Source organism: Pempheris klunzingeri, chromosome 20 (assembly GCF_042242105.1).
Source record: "Pempheris klunzingeri isolate RE-2024b chromosome 20, fPemKlu1.hap1, whole genome shotgun sequence".
Lineage (NCBI taxonomy): Eukaryota > Metazoa > Chordata > Actinopteri > Acropomatiformes > Pempheridae > Pempheris > Pempheris klunzingeri.
Window position 1 is genome coordinate 7,249,233 of NC_092031.1, and position 20,735 is coordinate 7,269,967.

Here is a 20,735-nt window from a genome sequence, read left to right on the forward strand (position 1 = left end):
AGCGTGTGTGTTCTGTCAAGTGGGATGTAATAGTGAGGCAAGGGTCTTTGTCTAAGCCATTCATTCATTACCAAAGATTAACACGGTGTCTTTTTTCATGCTTCTCAGGAAACATGGTGAGCAAGGAGGGTGGCAAATGCATGCTCACCAACTCAGAGTCTGACTCGGAGGCAGCGCCCTTGCCCTCCACCTCGCTGGCACTAGAGGTGAAGTATTCCCTGGAAGCCAGTCGACAGGTGAGGAAGAGAAACAAGGCCCTGCAAGTGCGTTTCAAGGATATCTGTGAGGCACAGAACGAGCAAAGGGAGGCGGAGTTGCAGGCAGCAGGGAAAGGTGGCAAGCCAATCTCATACAAAGTGGCGTACCACAAGTACATGACCGTCCCTGCCCGCAGATCCATCCCAAACGTGACAAGGAGCACAGGCGTGCAGACGTCCCCTGACCTGAAGAAACGCTATCAGACCTTTCCCTTTGAGCGCAAGAAAGGCCACACCTTTAAACACGTGGCGGCCGTGGAAACTTACAAAGGTCAGAATAACGGTTTTGTCATGGAGGTGAAGCAGTCCAAGGCTGCTGAGCAGGGTTTAGATGAGGAGGAGGAGGAGGGAGCCTGCGGGGGGAGTGGAGTCCGGAGGACCAGGGCTCTGCTCCATACTAATGAGTGCATTGCCACAGTGGAGCAGCACACTGCACCTGATGGCCTGTGCTCTGACGCTCTGCTGCTCAGTTGCTCTGCAGACACAGACTGCCTTGCAGACACACAGCGAGGAAGCGGAGCTGGAGCACAGGCAGAGTACCAGCTCTGCAGTGTCCCATCCAAAGCCAGGACAGGATTACAACACAGGGAGCCTGACACAGACCACTCAACAAAGAGGCAGCTGCTCAATCTGGAGGAGGGCTCGTCCCGAACCCTGCCGGACAGGGCCTCCAAGGTTACGGGCCCCATTGCCTGGAACTCCCTCACCCAGGTGGAGTGCCTGGACAGTCCATCTGTGCGGAGCAAGCGGAAGAAAGCGCTGCAGCTCAACGGGCTGCAGAGTGAGACCCTTCCACGTTCTAGCAGAGGCTGTACGACACAGGCACAGTGCCACACAGGACAGCTATCTGCCCGGCCTCTACGGGGCATGGAGGAGCCTCTGTCACCCTGCAGAGGTGTTGAGGCTGGTGGGGCGCCGCCCGACCAAACACAGGAGGCCTGTAAGCAAATAGTGCCTATGAATCAGGACGGGGATGTTAAAGCACAGCTCCAGGCCATGGAAAATCTCATCAGCTCCAGCCAAGAGACCATCAAGGTGTTGTTGGGGGTCATCCAGGAACTTGAGAAGGGGGAGGCCCACAGAGAAGGGTAAGACATCTCCCTTATAGCTTGTGCTTTAAAGTAGAGATGCAAACATTTCTCTCCAGATATGATTTCAAACTTCAAATCAGGGTACCTAATATATTAAATAACAAACTAATGCCAGTGCTCTATTTTCCCCAAATTTAAAATTCATATGACTCACTGCATGGAGCTCATTTGAATCATTTTTATGTAAGATAACATGAGGTCAGAGATTGCTGCAGCACTTTTTGGGAAAAGGGCATGGTGTTTACAGGTTAAAGCTGAGGAAACACCAGAGACACAGAGCACAGTCATGATTCGGCATGAACAGAAAGGGTACTCTCTAGATGTGTCACATTATTTCTAGATATTAGTGACAGGCTTGTATGTGTGACAGGTGTTCAGCAGAGCCTTGACTGAACCACCCAAACAGTGTCAAAAAATTGATCACAGTGGCATGTAACTGGGATGATGTGGCTTTCACGTGGATTTGCCCTGCGGTGCTATTACAGCACAATGTTCTTTTTTGCTCTGTTTTCCCTTCACATAATACGGAACTGCTGCAGAACTTATTAACAGACAAATCATGTCACTCAATTTGGCCCGAGTGGTTTGATGACACTTCTTGTGTGCGGGCTTTAAAGCATATTCAACGCAAGGCTAGGAAATGGCAGAAATGTTCTCACTACTTTTGAATGGAACTGATTCAGCCACTAAAAACATAACCATGTGTGTGAGATCAGTATTAGCTGAAAGTAAGCCTATATAAGTCAGCAGTTTCCTAGAGAATAAAAAGCAATATTGACTATTCCCATTTTTAATGTCTGAATATAGAGATTTAATTTCTATGATGCTGTGAAAGCTAATGTCATTCTAAGGGGGAGAACAAATCATGGAGTGACATTCAATTTATTGCATAAGCAAAATACAATACCAGACTCATAGCAATTGGCCTTATCCAGCTGCACACTATGTTTATCTAGTAAGTCCAAGGCCTTTGAAAAAGCCATGGCCTGTGAAAAAGCCATTTACTGTCCAATGGATACTGAGTATATACAAAAGGTCTGCAGATAGCATCTAGCCCGCTGAAATAGAGGATTGTCTATCCAAAGTGATGAGGCAAACAAAATGGCCAATTTGTTGAGTGAATTGCTAGGGCTCTGCACTCAGATCCCTATCTGTTTTGACCAGCACTGTGGTGAGGTACGGAGAGAGAAATTCTATATAATCAACATCATATCAACATGGATTTCCAAAACCTGTGGGAATGACACACGGACACGCTTGTCGAGCTTATGGAGCACACAACTAGAAATGTCTCGCAGTGTGTGAAAGCAACTCTCAGTGTCAACTTCACTGAACGACAGGTTAAAACTCCCATTCGACAGGATTTGAGCAAGGCACAGATCTTATAACTGTTTACACCACCTAAAAGAATTATCCTGCTTCGATCTTGCACAAAGCAGCCATAATCTCCTTATCACCAAAGTCATCAAAGTGTGTTGTGAGTGCAAAAGTAAGCGGACATGTGGTGCAGCATGGGGAGCCATCTTGTTTGTGTTGCTAAGCACATCTGGCTTATCAGATGTGTCTAAAGTGGCAGGTGGGAGAGAAAAGAGACTTCATTTGTAAATGAAGATTAGCAACTACTGTTTAATGGTACCACCTGGTCACATACTGAAAGAAAACAATCGCAATTTGTTTCTATGCATTAATTACAAAGGCCTACATTTAGTTGAGTCAGTGAGCACTATAAGCCTCTTGTAATCCATCTGAGCCGAATCAAAACTCTACTTTTCTATACAAGCGCAAGCGTCTTCTTCCTGTACATATTTCCAATTTCCAAAGGTGGATTTTTAGCAAGCCCAGCAAAAATTCTAATGCTGTTTTAGTCACACTACATTAGTGCATAAATGTCACTGACACAACAAATAGGAGTGCCCACAGGCTATAGGTGAACTGTGAAAGCAATTACATGTGATACACTGCTTATGCTCTATGGCATTCATTTTTCATCAAACGAAACGCAAGGCTGTGTGCATTTATCACTACACATGTGTTTGTGACATGCTGCTCAGTCACAAATTGAACCACCCCTCCCACTTTTCACGTCCGTTACCTTGATCTCTCTGACCTCGGGAGGAAGACAACAAGTGTGTGGAATGAAAGATGGAGAAAGAGGCAGTTGCAAATTGTGAGGAACCGCCGTTCCCTGAAGTACTTTTTCCCATTTCTAACTCCCAGTTCAAAGTTTTTTTTAATTTACATCTTCACTGTTCCTCAACACCTCAGTCGAGGTTTTTGTGGTAAACAAACCATAGCTAGTAGCAAGTAGAAGCAATTTCTGACTGGTTTTTACTTGCAATTGAGAACAAATCATCACACTATAGTTGTTAAATTCAGCTAAAATTGAGCCAGAATCTGAAAGTGAACTCATTTAATCTGCTGACTCAGAATTTTTTATTTTTCATCAAAGATTTAGATATTTTCTGATATAATTATTTATATTTTGTACTGATGATTCAACCAGGACAGTTTTATGAAAATCCAAGAACTGGATGTACCCCAAATGTACGTCACTTAGCATTTTTTATGCAGAAAACGTATGGGGCACGCACAACAGCCTCTCCCACTATGCTACTTGATGAGAAGAAAGCATGTGAAAGAAAGTAAGTGAGAGTGACAACGCCGGGCAAGGCCCCATCTCCCTTGGTTATTCTATTACTAGAACTTTCCATATTATATGAGCAGCTCTCACCAAGTTGCTGTGGAAAACAAGAGTTTAGGACACGTTGACTCAATGCGTGCAAGCACACACACACACACACACACTCCCAGGAGAACAACACAGTGTGAAGGGTGTGATGCAGTTCTAAAGTACATCATCGGTTGCATCCAACAGCACAAAGCTCAGGAATAAATTTGCTGCATCATCAGCCAGTGTTGGCAGGCCAGACCCAATTAATCACACTCATGGGGACTTGTTGCTAGCCTGTCTATTTACACTGTGGATGTGTACACGTTTTTATGCCTTTGGACTCCCACCCACTCAGTGACCTTTGGGAGAGCTCACCTAGTAGCACAAAGGGGGTAGGGTGTATAAATATACTGTTAATGGCACTTTTGGCTTCGCTCTCCCTAGGGAGGCCTGCCGAAATCAGCTCCGCTCACTTATTTTCTCTTTATCAACTCAGTGTGAGAGGGGTGGAGAGGGACAAGATAGAGGGAGAAAGAGATCTACACAGCATGAGGGCGAGATCGAGACAATAAGGGGGAGTTGCTCAAAGGACACAATTCAGTTGCCCACACATGCCATTGGCTGCTTATCATTCAGCTCATCTGGGTGGAAAGACGGCCTTGAACTTTCCCACTGCAGTGCACTGCCATCCCCTTTCCAATAACAAGCCAATTAAACAATTACTCCAAGCAACCGACTTCAAGTAAACTTCCCAATATCCCTGCATTCATCCTATTCTCAGACTCTCCCCATTACCTCACTCTGCGACAGCCTTAAATAACAATATTGATATTAACACCTCTAATATACCTGTCAGAGCATATAGCTCAGAAAGAAGTAGATAAGGAGGTGGAATTTATGATAGTGGTTTAATTTTTATTGGTGCTGCACCTTATGGGCAGTGTGACAAGACTCCCTGAGAGAGATCTGAGAAATGACTCTGCTACTGCAAAGATGAGAGACGGGAAATAAATGTGAAAGTTAGCACATTAACCTCAGTGGGGATAAGAATACAGTGGCTTTTTCAGCTATGTTCATTTGAGAAACCTGGACTTGTGTCAGTGCTTGTTAAAGGGACAGTCCACCCAAACTAAAAAAAAACATTTTCTCCCTTACACCTAGAGGTTATTGAAATTTCATTTTCGCAAGCACTGACACCTTAAGAGTCAACAGCAGCATCTCTCTTCTGGGGTAATGTCCCCATTACTGTGGATAATCCACAGACCTCACTGTAAACAGATTTCAGTTTTCACAATGAGGTCTGCGGATTATCCACAGTAATAAGGACATAGCTTCTGGAAAAACACATTGCTGTTCATTCTTTTAGGGGTAATTTTTCTTTGAGCAAATAGAAGTCCATCTACGTCCATTATAATGGATTGAAGGCAAAATTTCTAAAGACCAAGGCAAATTAAACCAAAACTATCTCTACAGTTGGGTAGCACTGATAAGCAAGTGTGTGTAATTTGGGTGAATTGACCTTTTAACACGGAGTGTGCTTTTCGCTGTGATTAAGTCAATTCTACAGATTTCACACCTGTGTACCAATCTGATGCTCTAGATGGTGGTAAATTGATCCTGGAAAGACAAAGTCAATAAGCAAATGATTGGAACAACTACAAATGCTTCCATAAAGCTGCTTTAGTAGGAGGGTGGTTGTATATGGTAGGGACAATGTGTGACTACGTATTACCACATCATTGTGAGGGAGAGGGAGAGTCATGAAGGTCAATACCTGGGTAAATAACAGCTACAAAGAGCCTGAGATCTGTACTGGGTTTACGACACACCTTTCTGTTGCTGCAGCAGTGCAGATCATAATCATAAAAGGCAACCAGCAGAGGATTTGCTTCTTGTCCATGTAATTGGTGAAGTGAGTCCACAGTATGTCCATTGTAATATGTCATTAACTACAAGTGGGAATATTTGCTGAGAATCAATGTGCACATTTCCACATGCTAATCCTATAGGAAAGCCATTGAGCCTTTGAAGCATGTAATGAAACAGTTTCACTCAGGGCCATCACCTGGTCTTCACCTGCCCCCTGAGAGAGAACAGAGATCTATAATAGGAACTTGGCTCATGATAATATTTCATTTCAAAGACAACTGAAGATAGAGCAACACACAGGACACATCAGATATAATATAATAGGATATTGATGAGTTTCAATGTGAATTTGGTGAATCAATAGCGCAGTGCAATAAAGACTGACTTTATAAAGCCAAAGGACCACTGTTGTAAACAAAACTGTCAATTTTTATCTGCTTAGAGAACCCATTTCAATTCTAAATGATTCTCAGTTTTTTCAAGTAATAAAAAGGTTCATACTGAAAATAACTCTTACTGCATGTTTTACAGCACTATCCTGTACAGAATGTATTTATCAATGGTGGGATTTCTCTGGTGAGTAAAAAGGATTGATGTCATGAAAAGTAGTGGTGGAATACAGGGTGTCACACTGAGCTCTGGGAAACTTAAATTTCTCAAATTTTATATCGCACCAAAAAAAAAAAAAAAAAAAATACAGTCATAAAGAAATAAAATGAAAATAATCATTTGTTGCAGCCCCACGTTTTCTTATTATTTCCAGAGAACAACTGTAAAGTAACTGCAGTAACAATCCTGACAAGTCCTTGATCAAAACTACCTTTCAATGCAGCCCAGAAACTCATTCTGTGTACTACTTGGTGCCTTATCTGACCTCCAATCAGTCAACCACAGCTAATGGCCAACCCCATGCTCTTTCTGACCTGGCTGCCGGACACAGGCCACTCAGGAGGGCAGTGTGACTTTTCATCGTCACCCTCATTTACTACCTCCCTGCTAACGAGGGATGACAAACAAGATGAGAAAGGAAGGTGTGAGGGAGCAGCTTAACGAGTTCTGTAATTACTCATTCACGACTCTTATCTTCCCCGCAGACTTTCCTATCGAACCGGACAGGACACGGCCAACTGTGACACATGCCGGAACAGCGCATGCATTATTTACAGGTTAGTGGCCATTCCTCTTCAAAGACATGATGATCCAAATGTGCCCTGTCCTTTCTCCTTGAGGGAAAGTGAACAGGTGAAAAAGGGACAGTATAGAGCAGAGGAAGGGGCAGGGGATTCAAGACTTATGTGGATTTTGTTAATGTGCACTTGGAGACGTGTGACATTTCAACGCTCTCTCTCTCTGAATCTAGACATCTTTGTCCGACTCGCTCATTGTCCCCTAATACCACTTCATTCACTGAAGGGTGTGTAGCAAGAGTAGGGTTTGCTGGATTTAGAGACAAATGGCACAAGGTTGAGAAGTTGAGAGGATACATAGAATGAGTGAGCACAAGGCCCCCAAAAATGAAATGAAATGAAAAAGAAATTAATCACTATCAAAACATCATGAAATATCAGCGTTGTTTGCCGTCACCAAGCCAACCGAGACTCTGCACTTTCAAATTTAGTTTCATTTATTTGACGGTACGGATGTGAACCCAAAATCATTATTCTACCAGTGTACATGCATGTAGTTCTCTCCTTATAACGGTATGTGTGCGCGCGTGTGTGTGTGTGTGTGTAAATACTTTGCTACATAGGTGTGTAAATGTGTTAAAGCACGTGAAATGATGCTGACGCAAGTCTATTCATCGATTAGACAGTCAGCAGAAAATCTAATTGCCATGAATTGTGACAATTAATCGTTTCAGAATAAGAATCTGCTTTATTGGCCAAATATGTGTACACACACACACACAAGGAAGCTCAATGTACTTATACAGAACAGACATCATAGAGCAAAAATAAACAAGCTGAACAGGGGTAAACATATATACACATGCTATATACGTATATGCACAATGAAAACAAAGCTGTTCTTGTGTCTGGTTGTTTTGGCATGCAGTGCTCTGTAACGCGTGCCAGAGGGGAGAAAGTGGACCAGGTTGTGTCCAAGCTGTGGTGGTTCTGCAGTGATGTTTCGTGCACATTTCCCATCTCTGAACATCTAAGTTCTGGACTGAATGCAGTTTGCCACCGATGACTTTCTGTGCAGTCCTCATAGTCCTTTGTAATCTGGTCCTGTCTTGTTTGGTGGTTGATCCATATCAGACAGTGATGGAAAATCGTGCTGCAGAACTGGATCAGCAGCTCTTCTATACTTCCTGAGCTTGTATAGTACAAGTGCATCCTGTGCTGGGCCTTTTGGTGATGGAGGCAGTGGTGGACATTAGGACTTTAGGTTGTGGGAGATTGTGGAACCCAGAAATCCGAAGGTCTCCACAGCACACAAGGTGCTGATCAGTAGGGGTCCAAAAACTTGTGACGGCTGCTCATCACCGTTTTATGACATTTTAAAGACCAAACAAATCACAGACTGATCAAAAGCATGACTCAGGATCTGTGATGCTGCTTTCAGATAAATGCTAACATCGACGTGCTAACATGCTCATATTTAGTGACAATGCTAACAGGCTGACACACACACACACACACACACACACACACACACACACACACACACACACACACACACACACACACACACACACACACACACACACACACACACACACACACACACACACACACACACACACACACACACACACCAGTAGTGGTCAGAAATCAAAGTATTGGACAAAGTAGAATTTTTAACTAATGATGGCTCAAGATTAAAAGAGAGGGGATCACAAGGGGAATTTATTAATCAGAGACCTTGAATATCTGTAGCAAATTCTCAGCAACTCATCCAGTATAGGATACATCCCCTGAGGACCATGAATGTCTCTACAATACTTCACGGCAATCCATCAAATAATTGTTAAGGTATTCCAGTCTGGGCCAATTAGTGAACTGACTGACACACCAACATTGCCATCCCTGCAGTCATGTTGCAAGTGTGGCTAAAAATACACAGATTAATCATATAGCAAAAATAACCACTAGTTACAGCCCTGATGTGAAACTGTGGTGTCATCTCAAAGTTTAAAGTCTTTGGCCCTGACCTACAGACACAGCCTTGCAGGTTCTAACACCTCAGTCATGTCTGAACATTCCTCTTTGATCAACAATGGGACTGACAGTCTTCAGGGCCCATGAGGGCTCTTTGCTCACAATTTGAAGTGCCAGACACAACCTCTCCATGCATATATGTATGTGTGTCTGGCTGTTTTTGTGCTTGGTGCTTCAAAAAAGTGTAATTCTAACAGTCAAAAATAACAAAAAGAACAAAGATGAGAGAGACAAGAGATTTAAAGAGTAAGAGGGTGAGAGGCGATCAATAAAACTGTTTTTAGTGGACACTGCTGTTCCACTCAGTCGGCATTTCACCTCTGAAGAGCCATTTAAATCATTTTCTATCCACTGCTCTCAATAACTGATAAGCCACTGGCCGAGCTTCAATCAGCTCCTGAAAATGAAGGAGCAGGGCACAGCTCTGATCCCTCTGATTTTTCAACTGAGAAAGGTGCAATATGTCATAAAACAGATTTAAATCGTGGTAGCTTCCCCCGTATAGCCACACGGTGGGAAACAAGAACGGTCGCTTTTACAACAGTTCAGTGACAGCAAGATGAAGTGAAGTGAGCTGAATTATGGCAGATGATGTGAAGGACACTTGAAGAGCACAACATGGCATGGGAGAATTAAGAGGCAATAGGTTGAGTGCAGGATTACAGAATGGATGAAATCGGACAGACTGCTGAGATGGAAGTTTGCCTGGTATTATAAATTAGTCAGCAGCAGTAGCTGTTTAAAGCTAACTCTGTATGATTTGACCCTGGGGAAGAGAAGGCCCAGCTCCCTCTGGTCTACCTATGTTCAGTCTCTGCTCTGCCTGTCTGAGTAAAGACCAACTGTGCTTGCCCTGCTGTGCCAGCCTCTATTTGCCTTTTGCTAACCAACCATCCGAATCTGTGAGCATAAACTGCAGTATGATAACACGTCTAAATCTCAAAAATATGAGCAACCATTTTAAGGTTCTTTCAGTGAAAATAGTCCTGGCAGCTTACTGTGTACCTTTTCTGATCACTGGTGTGTTGGGAAAGGTGTTTCATTTAAATATCGCCTCCATCTGAATTCGCAATGAGGGTTTAAATATACAAAATACAGGCTGCAATAAAAGCTATCATTAAGTATGGCCATTTGAATATGGGCCAATTATACACGTCAGTGAGTTGTCCAACATGTCTGTCTTACCGAGATTTTTCTTATCCACAAGCAAAAAATATAATATTATACAAAGTCAGGATGTATTTGTCCCTTTACTTGGTTGGTGCTGATCATGCACACACAATGACGACTGTCTTCAAACAAGCACTATATTAACATTTGAATTCCACATTTGGCTTCCTAGATCTGCCACAATCAATTGAAACGCTTCATCTGCGGAGGAAGTGCAGAAAAACAGAAATTCAATACAAAATAGAAGGCCTGTTTTTGACAAACCTTGCCGGTGCCTGGCAGGGTTTCAACTTGATAAAGGGCAGAAATTTCGAAGTGAGATGTTTGAAATCTGTTAAATTGATCGGAGTTCTCCTTTAAGAGACTCGCTTGGCATGGTGAATTCTGTTGATTGGACACAGAATCAAATATAGCAGTTGTATTCACACAGGCAGCAGGATTAAATGGCAATCTAATTACTTAGATCTCCATGAAAACAACCTCTCTGGAGGTGGAGGAACACAGGATAGGAAGCAGAGCCATGAAGGAGCACACACTGAACGTGGGAAGAACAGCTGTCTAATATCTATTGGAATTTTTATTTTTTTTTGTGAACATGTTTGTGTCTTTTTGCGTCAGGGCCAAAACCTTAACTCTTGTGTTTATGATGAAGCTGGTCTTATGACCGGGGTGGACATATGGGCCCATAAATCATTTTAACGCAGCCCGGTAAGGAGCCAGCCATGTACGCTTCAGCATAATCAATTTGTCCAAGAGTATAGGGCACCATCTCTGAGCCCATCCTTAGCATAACAACAGCAGCAGATCAATATGGTGCTGTAGTCTGTGGGCATGGACTTCAAACAGAATACACAAACCACTGTAGTTTCTTGTCCTTGTCTAGTCCCACTTTCCTCATTTTGAACCATCTTGAGCACAGTCTGCCTTTCTTTTATCCTCCCTCGGTAACTTTCTCTCTCTCTCTCTCTCACCGTTTCTCCAGAATACGTTATCTCATCCTAACAGCTAACAGTGTGTGTTCAAATGAACTTGGGGATTCAATGCTTTATACAATGCTCATGACATTGAAACAGAATGGGAGAGAAGGGGATGAAAAGATTATTGCAATTCATTCCATCTTGCCAGGTGATGTAATATCTGTTACTAAGAAAGGTAGGAGAGAGGGGAGGAATGACAAAAAGACAAGAAGTCAGAGAGTGAGCATGAGAGAAACACAAAGAGCGGCTGTATAGGGAAAAAAAGAGACAGACGGGACGGTGCAGAAAAAGCATTGCACATGTTTCGAGACCACAGCCATTAAGTCGTGATGCGTCTTGACGCAAAAACCTTGTAATCTCATTTTCCTCAAATTGCATTAATATGAGCTAATGTGCTGATCAAACAGGGAGATAGATTTAAGTGGTTGTGATTAAGAAAGTTGATGGGAGCAGTCCTCACGACTGGGCATCATTGTTCACTATGAACTGCAGTTATTTCCAGTCAGTCTGATTTTCTCAACAGCTTGCGTGTCCCAGAAACTGGGAACCACAGCTGATCATTAAACAAACTATCTGATTGTAAAACATTATTTAAATAACACTGTGCAAACAGATAATAAAATCAAATACAAAAATCAACAAAGGGATGGGTACTTAAAAGGAGGGAGAAAAAAAAAATCTTCCATCTTTTGTGTGAGGCTATGAAAATCAATTAAGCGTTGCTAAAGGCTGGAGAGCTGATTACATTATAGCATATGGAAATTATTGAGCACCAAGGCTGTCCTACTGCACGACTCTGCTGGGAGAAGATATCTCTTTTTGCAAGCATAATGATGTTTTCTAACATGGTGGCAAGCTGGTTACCATAGCTACAAGACAGATCCCCAGTAGGACAGACAGTGTGAGGGGACAGTGAGGACAGTCAGAAAGAGCACATTCACACCCAGGAAAGATAAGGGAACAAAAAGAAAGGCAGGGTGAGAATATGAAACAGGAAGACACACAGAGGATGAGGGAGACCATTAGAGATAGAGACTGACAAATGTTTAAAGCGAGGTAAAGGTGTGAATATCCACAAATGAGCTGAAATGAGATGTAAGGCGTAGTTTAGGGAGTGGACAAGTTTCTTTTCTTTTTTCTTTTCTTGCGTATACGCTTTTTGAAAAGTGAGAGTAGGTGAGAGAAAGACGACGAAAGGGTTAGGAGGTTAAGGACTGACAAGGTCCAAAGTGCCTTCCTCAATTTGTTCCGATCCAACAACCCACTCAGGGGAGAGGCAGCGAGGGGACAGGAAATGCCGACAACGCTTCACTTTTCGCTTTCAACACAAAATCAAAATGTGGAGCGACGCAGCAGGGCCTGTGACAGTTTCATGAGGAGATGCTGATAACTGGGCCGGGTAGAGACTAATAAATGTTTAATTAGAGGGCCCTTTTGAGTATGTTTCAAAGATTAGATTATTATCTTTTCACTTTTTTTTTTTAATGAAATTTTCTTTTTCTTTTCAGTGACATTTAAGTTTTCTTGCTGTTGCTATTCCAACGGCACAGACCACTTTACCTCCTTTACCACTTTAACTACTTTGTATGATTCTCCTGGCACTTTAAAAGACATTTGGTAAGAATAGCAAATTTCATTAAAGAGTAGATTAAAAAAAAAAAACAACTCAGGATAGATAGGATAAACACAAAGAGAAAAACAGCTACCAGTACAACACTTGTGTTCTGAGCATCATGAACGTACAGGCTGTTCAAGTGCACTGAAGATTTTTGAGTGTGTGTTAAAGGATTTAGTCTGACTACAATGCAGCTACAGAGGTTTATTAATCCTGCAAAAATACCGTGTCAGCACTAATACACTGAGCATGTCAACTTGAAAGGACAATCAAACGATTATAGCTGCGAGAGAATATATGACCTGACATCACACACATGGTATCAAGTGAGATAAGTGGTGTAAATAGAGTGTAAACACAACATGTGGGACATGTACGAATGTTTAATCAGGGCTGTATTTCACAGTTATTGAGATTAATATACAGGCTTTCTGGATACTATTCCTGTCTCAGGTGTCAGTGTGAACCTTTGTGTTTTGGAAATCATGTGGAAATCATGACATTTATGTTTCACTGGGCAGTGCAGCACGGGATCTGACAAGAAACATGGCAAAAGGGAGGGATTGACATGCAACAAAGGTCAAAGACAGACTAAAACCAGCTGAAGTTTAAAGACATCACTACTACAGAATTGAATCAGATGTATCGTAAATGGAGACTGTACAGTAAGGTACAGTAAAGTAACTTTATAGTAACCCCATAGACGCCTCATGCACAAAAAGCAAAGCGAAGACACATGTACTTTGACTGAAATGCCCTGATAGTATAATCTCAGAGCATACACTGACAATAGGTGCTTATGCTTGTACCAATAAAAATCTATAAAAATAATAGTTTTTTCTTTTTCTTTTGATCAGATCAAATGGCTGTGTTGATGCAAGGCAATAACCTGTAGCCGTGGATTCACAGCAAAAACAGCATCGGCCGTATTAGAGATTTAGACTGAAGAGCAGGACAAATCCAGTTATAGTGTATCTGTCTTTTTATGTGTGTGTGAGAAACACATCCCACAAGACTGACACAGCATTAAGATGCCCAAAAAATGGTAGCGAGATCTGTCCCTCTGTGTGTTTACACAGTGTTAATTTAAGGGTTTTTTTTTAAGAGATGAAAATGGCACAATGAAATAATCAGCATACTGCTTCACCAGTGACACCGCCGAGCAGTCATTACACTCAGACAAACAGTCATTGATCACAGAATCCTTTGATGTTGTGTTATTATAGTTATTTGAGCTGCAAGAGCCTGTTAATTTTGCAGCCCATGAATAACGTTTAATATGTGAGCATGAGTTTGACTTCAGAAGGCATCACGATCTTATTATGCATCATGACCCTGAGGGCTGTGTTCACACATGTAGATCAACTCCCTTGGGCCTGACAAAAAGAAAAAAAAGAAATATCTAAATCTGGTATCAATGTGCATTTATAGAATCTTCAGCTAAATAAAAGAGAACGTCTATATAAAGTAATCAGTAAATGTTAGACGATAAAAAGATAGTAAAATCCAAAATAGGCAGAATAAAACAGTCAGGATAAATTCACGCCGTCTGGTAAAAACATGTTAATAACGCAAGGTTTTTTAGGAGGAATTTAAAATCAATTGAGGCACACTGTTTATGGGCTGACTCTGTCCCCTTTGAAATAAGGTGGGATTTTCCGAAATGAGAGAAGTTTACTGGCAGACTTCAGGCTAAATTGCAGGGTGTGCAGGGGGCTTGGAGGTCACAAATGTATTCTGGAGCCAATTCATTTGAGATACATGAAATCCATTCTAAATTCGATTCCAGACCAGTGCAGGGTAAAACTGACTTAGTGCCTCGCGGTTGTATGCCTCCGCCTACCAGTCAAGTTGCAGTTACATCCATGTCTGTCCAGACTCATAATATATGTAGTGAAGTGCCATTGATAAAGGGTATTAAGGGAATTTTTTTGATTAAATGAAATGTTATTGATGTGTATGATTCCAGTGAGGAACATACTGTCCTCACTTAGAGACTATGTTTACAGAAGAGGACAGAGGACTGATAGAGAGCTTCATTACATGGTGCAACGACAATTACCTGAAGCTCAGTACAGCCCTGTCATGGTTATCTTCCAGTGAGAGGAAGTGGAGAGGGTGGACTAAAAGTACATTGGAGTCTAAATCAATACCAAACTAGACTGAACTCACAACACTGCTGTATGTCTATTAGTGTGTAAGTTCATTGAGAGAAGACTGATAGTCAAAATTCCTTGTATGTGTTCACATGCTTGGCCAAGGAGGCTCGATTCTGGAAGAACACAAAGTTGTAGCCATGACAGTAGCCACTGCTTTCAATATGGTCATAGAAAAAAAGCTACAAATTCTGAAACATGGATGCTTCACACACATCTTCAACCAAGCAGCTGAGAAGATCCATACAATCACAGTTTCGAGGTGGGAATCAATTCAATTCACTTGTCTGACCAAGTGTGAAATACACGATCTCCCATTCTGTTTCTAAGTGAATGATGGCCAGAAAAGTGTTTTTGCATAGCAGGATGATGTCACAGAGAAGTTTGAACTTTGACCTTTTGGATATAAAATGTCATCACTTTATCATTTTATCCTGTTAGACATTTGTGTGGAATTTTGTCATAATAAGCTAATGAATCCTCGAGTTATGGCCAAAAAAAACAAGTACCTTGTGAGGTCAAAGTGACATTGACCATAAAATTCAATTCAATTCCATGAATCCTTGTGTCCAAGTGACCATTTGTGCCAGATGTAATGCAATTCCTTCCAGGCGTTCCTGAGATAGTGTTCACAAGATTGGGATGTATGGACATACGGAGAACCCAAACATTTAATGCTTCGAGCCAGCTGTTGCAGCACGGAGGCATGAAGAGGACTGACACAGCCTCTTTTCTTGGCACTTGCTAAAAGCCCAGATGCTAAATTTTGGACCAGTTGTTTGTGAAAAACAGACACAACAGAATAATTACATAATTGGATTTTTTGAATAACGAGACCTGTGGTGATCTAGGTGAAATAATACCAAGATAAGAAATACTGTGCCTTTTCTTTGCAGAGCAAAGATTTCATTTTGGAAACATTGTTAAGCTGAACAGGACACCTCGGGACAAATCTCTCTGCCCAAGCGTCAAAAAGTAATTCTAAGCAAAGCAAAACAGACATTTCGTGTGCAGGGCTCAAATTTCGGTTCAATGCCTGCAAGATTTTTCCAAAACTTTGCTGTGACTTACGGCAAACCAAAACAGAATCACAAATGATTCATTGCTGTCTTTTCAGTGACCTCTCCTGCTGATCAGACCTATTTGAAAACTCATTTCCATGCAGGCCCAATGCGTTTGTTTCTGTTTGTTTCAATGATAGCATTTTCCTCAGTCCCAATGAATTGCAGTTAAATGAATCACACAATGAATCACAGCCTCGCTCAATGGCACAAACATGCAACTGTTTCCGCATGCAGACAAATGTGCATGCACACACACACACACACACACACACACACAGACATACTTCACACAAAGAGAAGTGGATTTAAACCAGTGTAATTAACAGCCTGTGATTTATTGCTAATAGCTGCAGTGTTCTTGGCCTCGTGTAAAGGCCTGAGTCAAACAAATGCAAAGTGCTGAGTGTCTGGTTCAGCACCCAACATTCACTTGAGTCACTGGCAGACACTCACATTTACGTCTGTTCTGTTGTATCAATACCATCAACAGACGTAATAAAAACTGTTGTATTTTATGGTGATACATTATTTCAAACTGTCCCACTTTCAAATCCTCGTGTGTGTACATAATGCACAACTACAGCTCACCTCTACTACTAATTACCAACACCCAGTACTTTTACTGATAGAGTTCTACTCGGTGTAAATTTTAAAAACTGGTCACGCTTAAAAACAACTCTGAGTGTTGCAACAGGCGATCATTACCAACGTCTCTATTTCACTCAGAGCAGACAGCCTATTGCCCAGCTCACCTTGACACTGCATTATCTCTCAGTGGTAAATGGCAGCGTCTAGTCAGACAAACTGCAGTATTCATAGAGTATTCCGTATTCAAGTGGATCGTGCTGCAATTATGTAAGTCTGTCCATCACAGTCCCCATCAGCCTGACTCAGGCTGGTGGCTGGAGGAAGCTTTAGCAGATTAAAGTCCCTATACACTTACCACCACAGCTGAGGCTGTAATCTGAGTTTCACTTAGCAGAACAGAGTACTCAGATGTGTGCGGGGGTGGGATTACAATGATGGCTGGTCCAGATAAATCCCCTTGCACCCTGGGGAAACATGGACTACACCGAAGGAAAATACTCTGTTTGTGGGTGTGTGCGTACAAAAATCCTACAAATTAAATCATTCTGCATCCCCATTACCTTTTTTGCCGATGCTGTAATATTGTGCAGGAATCAAAGCAACATGATATAAACTAAAATCCTAAAGGGCTCACATCAATACCCAGGCTCTGATCTCAGTCTTAGCAAAGCAAATGATCTTCGGTTCAACACCCCCTCCAGTGACCCAGCACTCTTCACTGGGAAAAATACTAATAGGCTTCCCTCGCGCTTTATGAATCACGATCCAAATGCGGAGAGCAAAAATGACAGCAGCGGCAGCAGCCAAAGTGGGCAGCCAGATGCAATCAAAAACAGTCTAAATTGGGAGATTTTACTGGGAAGAAGGATGAAGTAAGCGACAAATGTAGGTCACTTTACCAGGCTAAGCACTGCTGTGACAGATGCCTGTGCTGGGGTCAAGTGAGAACAGGCCACAACGTAGATACTGAATATGGTTAGAGGGAGAGTGTCCAAGTTAAAACATGTCAAGGTTAAAAAGAAGTGTGAAGGGGAAAAAAACACAAGTGGCTTCAGTATCGATGAATGAAGAATATACAAAAATGTATAAAAAGCTGACTGGGTTTGCAGCCTGTAGAAAGTAGTTAAGGCTGGTTCAGAACAAAAGCCACGTGGACTGTAGCAGAAATTAGCTCAGGAAGCAGTAGGAAAATCAGAAAACATGGAAAAAAGGAGGCTTAAATACAAGAAAATATGATAAGATTGTTCACAGTCATGCATTATAATGGACAGTTATAAATAACTGGATGATGGCATGGCGTTAATACCTGCATGACGCTGTTAGCTACTGTTTGAGCTGACTGTGCATCTCTCTGTTTCTTTGCTGCAGTGTGGAGCTGGACTTCAAGCAGCAGGAGGACAAGCTGCAGCCGCTGATGAAGAGGCTTTGCCCTACGGACGACGTCCACTTCGCCCCCCTGCCTTACCCCCAGGAGGCGTTCACCTCCACCCCAAAACGCAAGTCCAAAGCTGACTCCAAGAAGCACGCTCGCTGGAAACTTTGGTTCCTGTGAATACACAGGACCGTCTCCTCCACCACTACCGATGCACAGGATTTATGTGTCCGTCTGGTCATCTATATTTCTTGGTTCATCCATGCTCTTCTGTTTTATCACATCTACTTGGCGTTTGTAGACCTGGTAACCAGTATTAATGGAGGGCTCCAGCACTGGATACTGAACGCCTTCTCAGTGATGACAGGCTGTGTAATGGGACACTCTTGTGGATTCCATGGAAAAATCAAAATGTCATGCTTACCAAAAATGGATTCAGATTTATTTTGAACTAATTTCTTCAAACAGGGTGTGAAATTACACCAGGGCAACATATTTGGAGATCAGCAAGGTGAGAAGACAAATTTGATTTTCCTCTGTCTATTTGCATATATTTTTCTAGCTGACATCCACGGGGTTCTATTCTATGATAATCGTTCGGTGACCGTCACATTTCTATTCACCAGTTGGGACTTGGTCTTTCTTCCCCATCCTCCGGGAGAGGTTGGCGAGTAAACCACGATGCTCTGAGGTCTACATCAACAGCATATCACCGTACTGCAAAGCACAATTAACACTGTTCAGGATACATTTTCTCCAGAATAATTAAAAAGAACTATTTTGAGTATCAACTCACACATGTAGATCACCTACTAACCAAGACAGATTGAGGACTTTCATAATATCTAAAGAAGAGACCTAAAGGACAAAGACGTCAGAGATGTTTATTGGAATTCTATGATCAACTTTCTATCCATCACTAAAATGTCTCCTTGAATCAACTGACTTTGAAGTAAAGAATGAATAAATAACACTTATTTTCTTAATGACATTTGCAAAGTTAGATGTCAATGTACTTTTTTCTATATAAATATATATCTATATACATTCACTTTAAGGTTTAGTGGAATATATTTATTTGAGCTGCTGTGAAAGGGGCTGTGCATTTCAGAAACTTCAGTGCATAGGAGTTAAATAATTTCTGATTCGTAATTCCTTTTCACACGTCCGACTTCTTACTAACCTCACAATGCATATGTCCATTGAATCCTAAAACCCTAAAAAAAAAAAAGAAGATGGAATCCATACATTCAAACTTCATCATTATGAAACTATAAAGAGTTCTGGCTCAACACCGAGAAAAAAAAAAAGAATTTAAAGATCCTTTATTGTTTCAGTCATAAATCCAAGTATAATAAATAACGTTGGTTCTTAGCACATGAGGGGTTACAGAAGATAGCTGTGATTGTATTGCTGCAGTATCCTGCATCAGCTGCTACGGTAGCTACTGAAACCAAGCCAGAAAGACTGAATGTGCCACTTCTGATCACAACCAGGGCTTCTACAGTGCAGGGTGGCAGGCGTGTAGCCTTGCATGCTTTTTACAACCCTCAAATTTTGCAGGATATTTTCTAGCTTTTAAAGAAAACAATTTTTAAAGAGAATGAGAAAACATTTGTTTTTTTTCTCCCTTTTTTTTTTTTTTTTTAATTACTAGCGCTTGCTCATCGCTTCCCATCTATTCGACTGTAAAATAAAAACTCATGTAGTAACACACAGGGTTCAGAGACTATGTATAGCCAAAATAATATTTGCATTTACTATATATAAATATATGTTGTATAGCATCAATAGGGCTAATACCATTTTAATGAGGGGGAAAGCAGCCAATATCTAAAAGAAAACCTTACCAACGCCCGCAGGAGCATAAAACCGAAGTCACCCTCAAAGCCAAATACACTGCCCCAAATGACAGTAAATGCGCCAAAGTGGTAACAAGGGCATAAAAGGAACATCTTTATCTACTGTTACAACAACACCTAGCAAACTATACTAGATACCACTGGTTTGACCTTCACAAGCTCCAACATGCTGCTTTCTGTTGGCTACATGTTATTCACACCTCCACTCTTGTACATGCTGGGTTGGTTTCTTTCAGTAGTTATGCTGTAGCATCAAGAGAGAACTAGATGTTAATCTGTACCTTAAAGAAGTGCAATTGATTTACTATGTGCAATACTGTGTATTTTATACTGTTTTTTTAAAAAAGAAAAAAATAAAGATATTTAATATGCAAAATATGAAAAATAAAAACAGACATCTACAGAGCTCTCGAAGTTTGAAGAAGACTGAGTGTCATTTGCATAATAAGATAGTGAGAAGCACAGTAGGATGTTATTTTCATCAAGGAATATACCAGTTAAAGGGCTGACTCACCTAAATGATAAAAAAAAAAAAGATATTTTCTCACTTATATCTAAAGGTCTTTAGCTCTTAGCAGCAATTTAGATTATATTTGCCCTGGATTGTGATGTCTGAATCATCTGTGTCAGTGTCACCGTTTCATGAAACATATGTTGCTTTTGAAATTTACATTTTTAAATGTAATTTTAAATGTAACACCATAGGCACTACAAACAAAATGTAATTCAATTCGTTTGTGTTGGGGTGACAGCAGAAATCTCATACTCTCTCTCTATATATATATATATCTCAAAACTTGTTCCAACAATCTAACTGTCCGACTAATCAAACTATCTGCATGGCTTAGCACTGCTATGGGGTAAGTGAGGAAATATATT

General features: G+C 41.4%; 2 protein-coding genes across 3 annotated transcripts in view; one reads left to right on the plus strand and one right to left on the minus strand.

Annotated features, from left to right (window-relative positions):
• The window catches only part of dock1 (dedicator of cytokinesis 1), a 172,129-nt gene that overhangs the window by 80,618 nt on the left and 70,776 nt on the right, over positions 1–20,735 (minus strand). The gene's annotated exons all lie outside the window — the stretch shown is intronic.
• Positions 114–18,174, plus strand: LOC139219446 (inhibitory synaptic factor 2A). The gene is made up of 3 exons (XM_070851298.1): positions 114–1,345; positions 6,983–7,054; positions 17,991–18,174. The coding sequence occupies exons 1-3, from the start codon at positions 114–116 to the stop codon at positions 18,172–18,174; spliced, it is 1,488 nt and encodes a 495-aa protein (XP_070707399.1).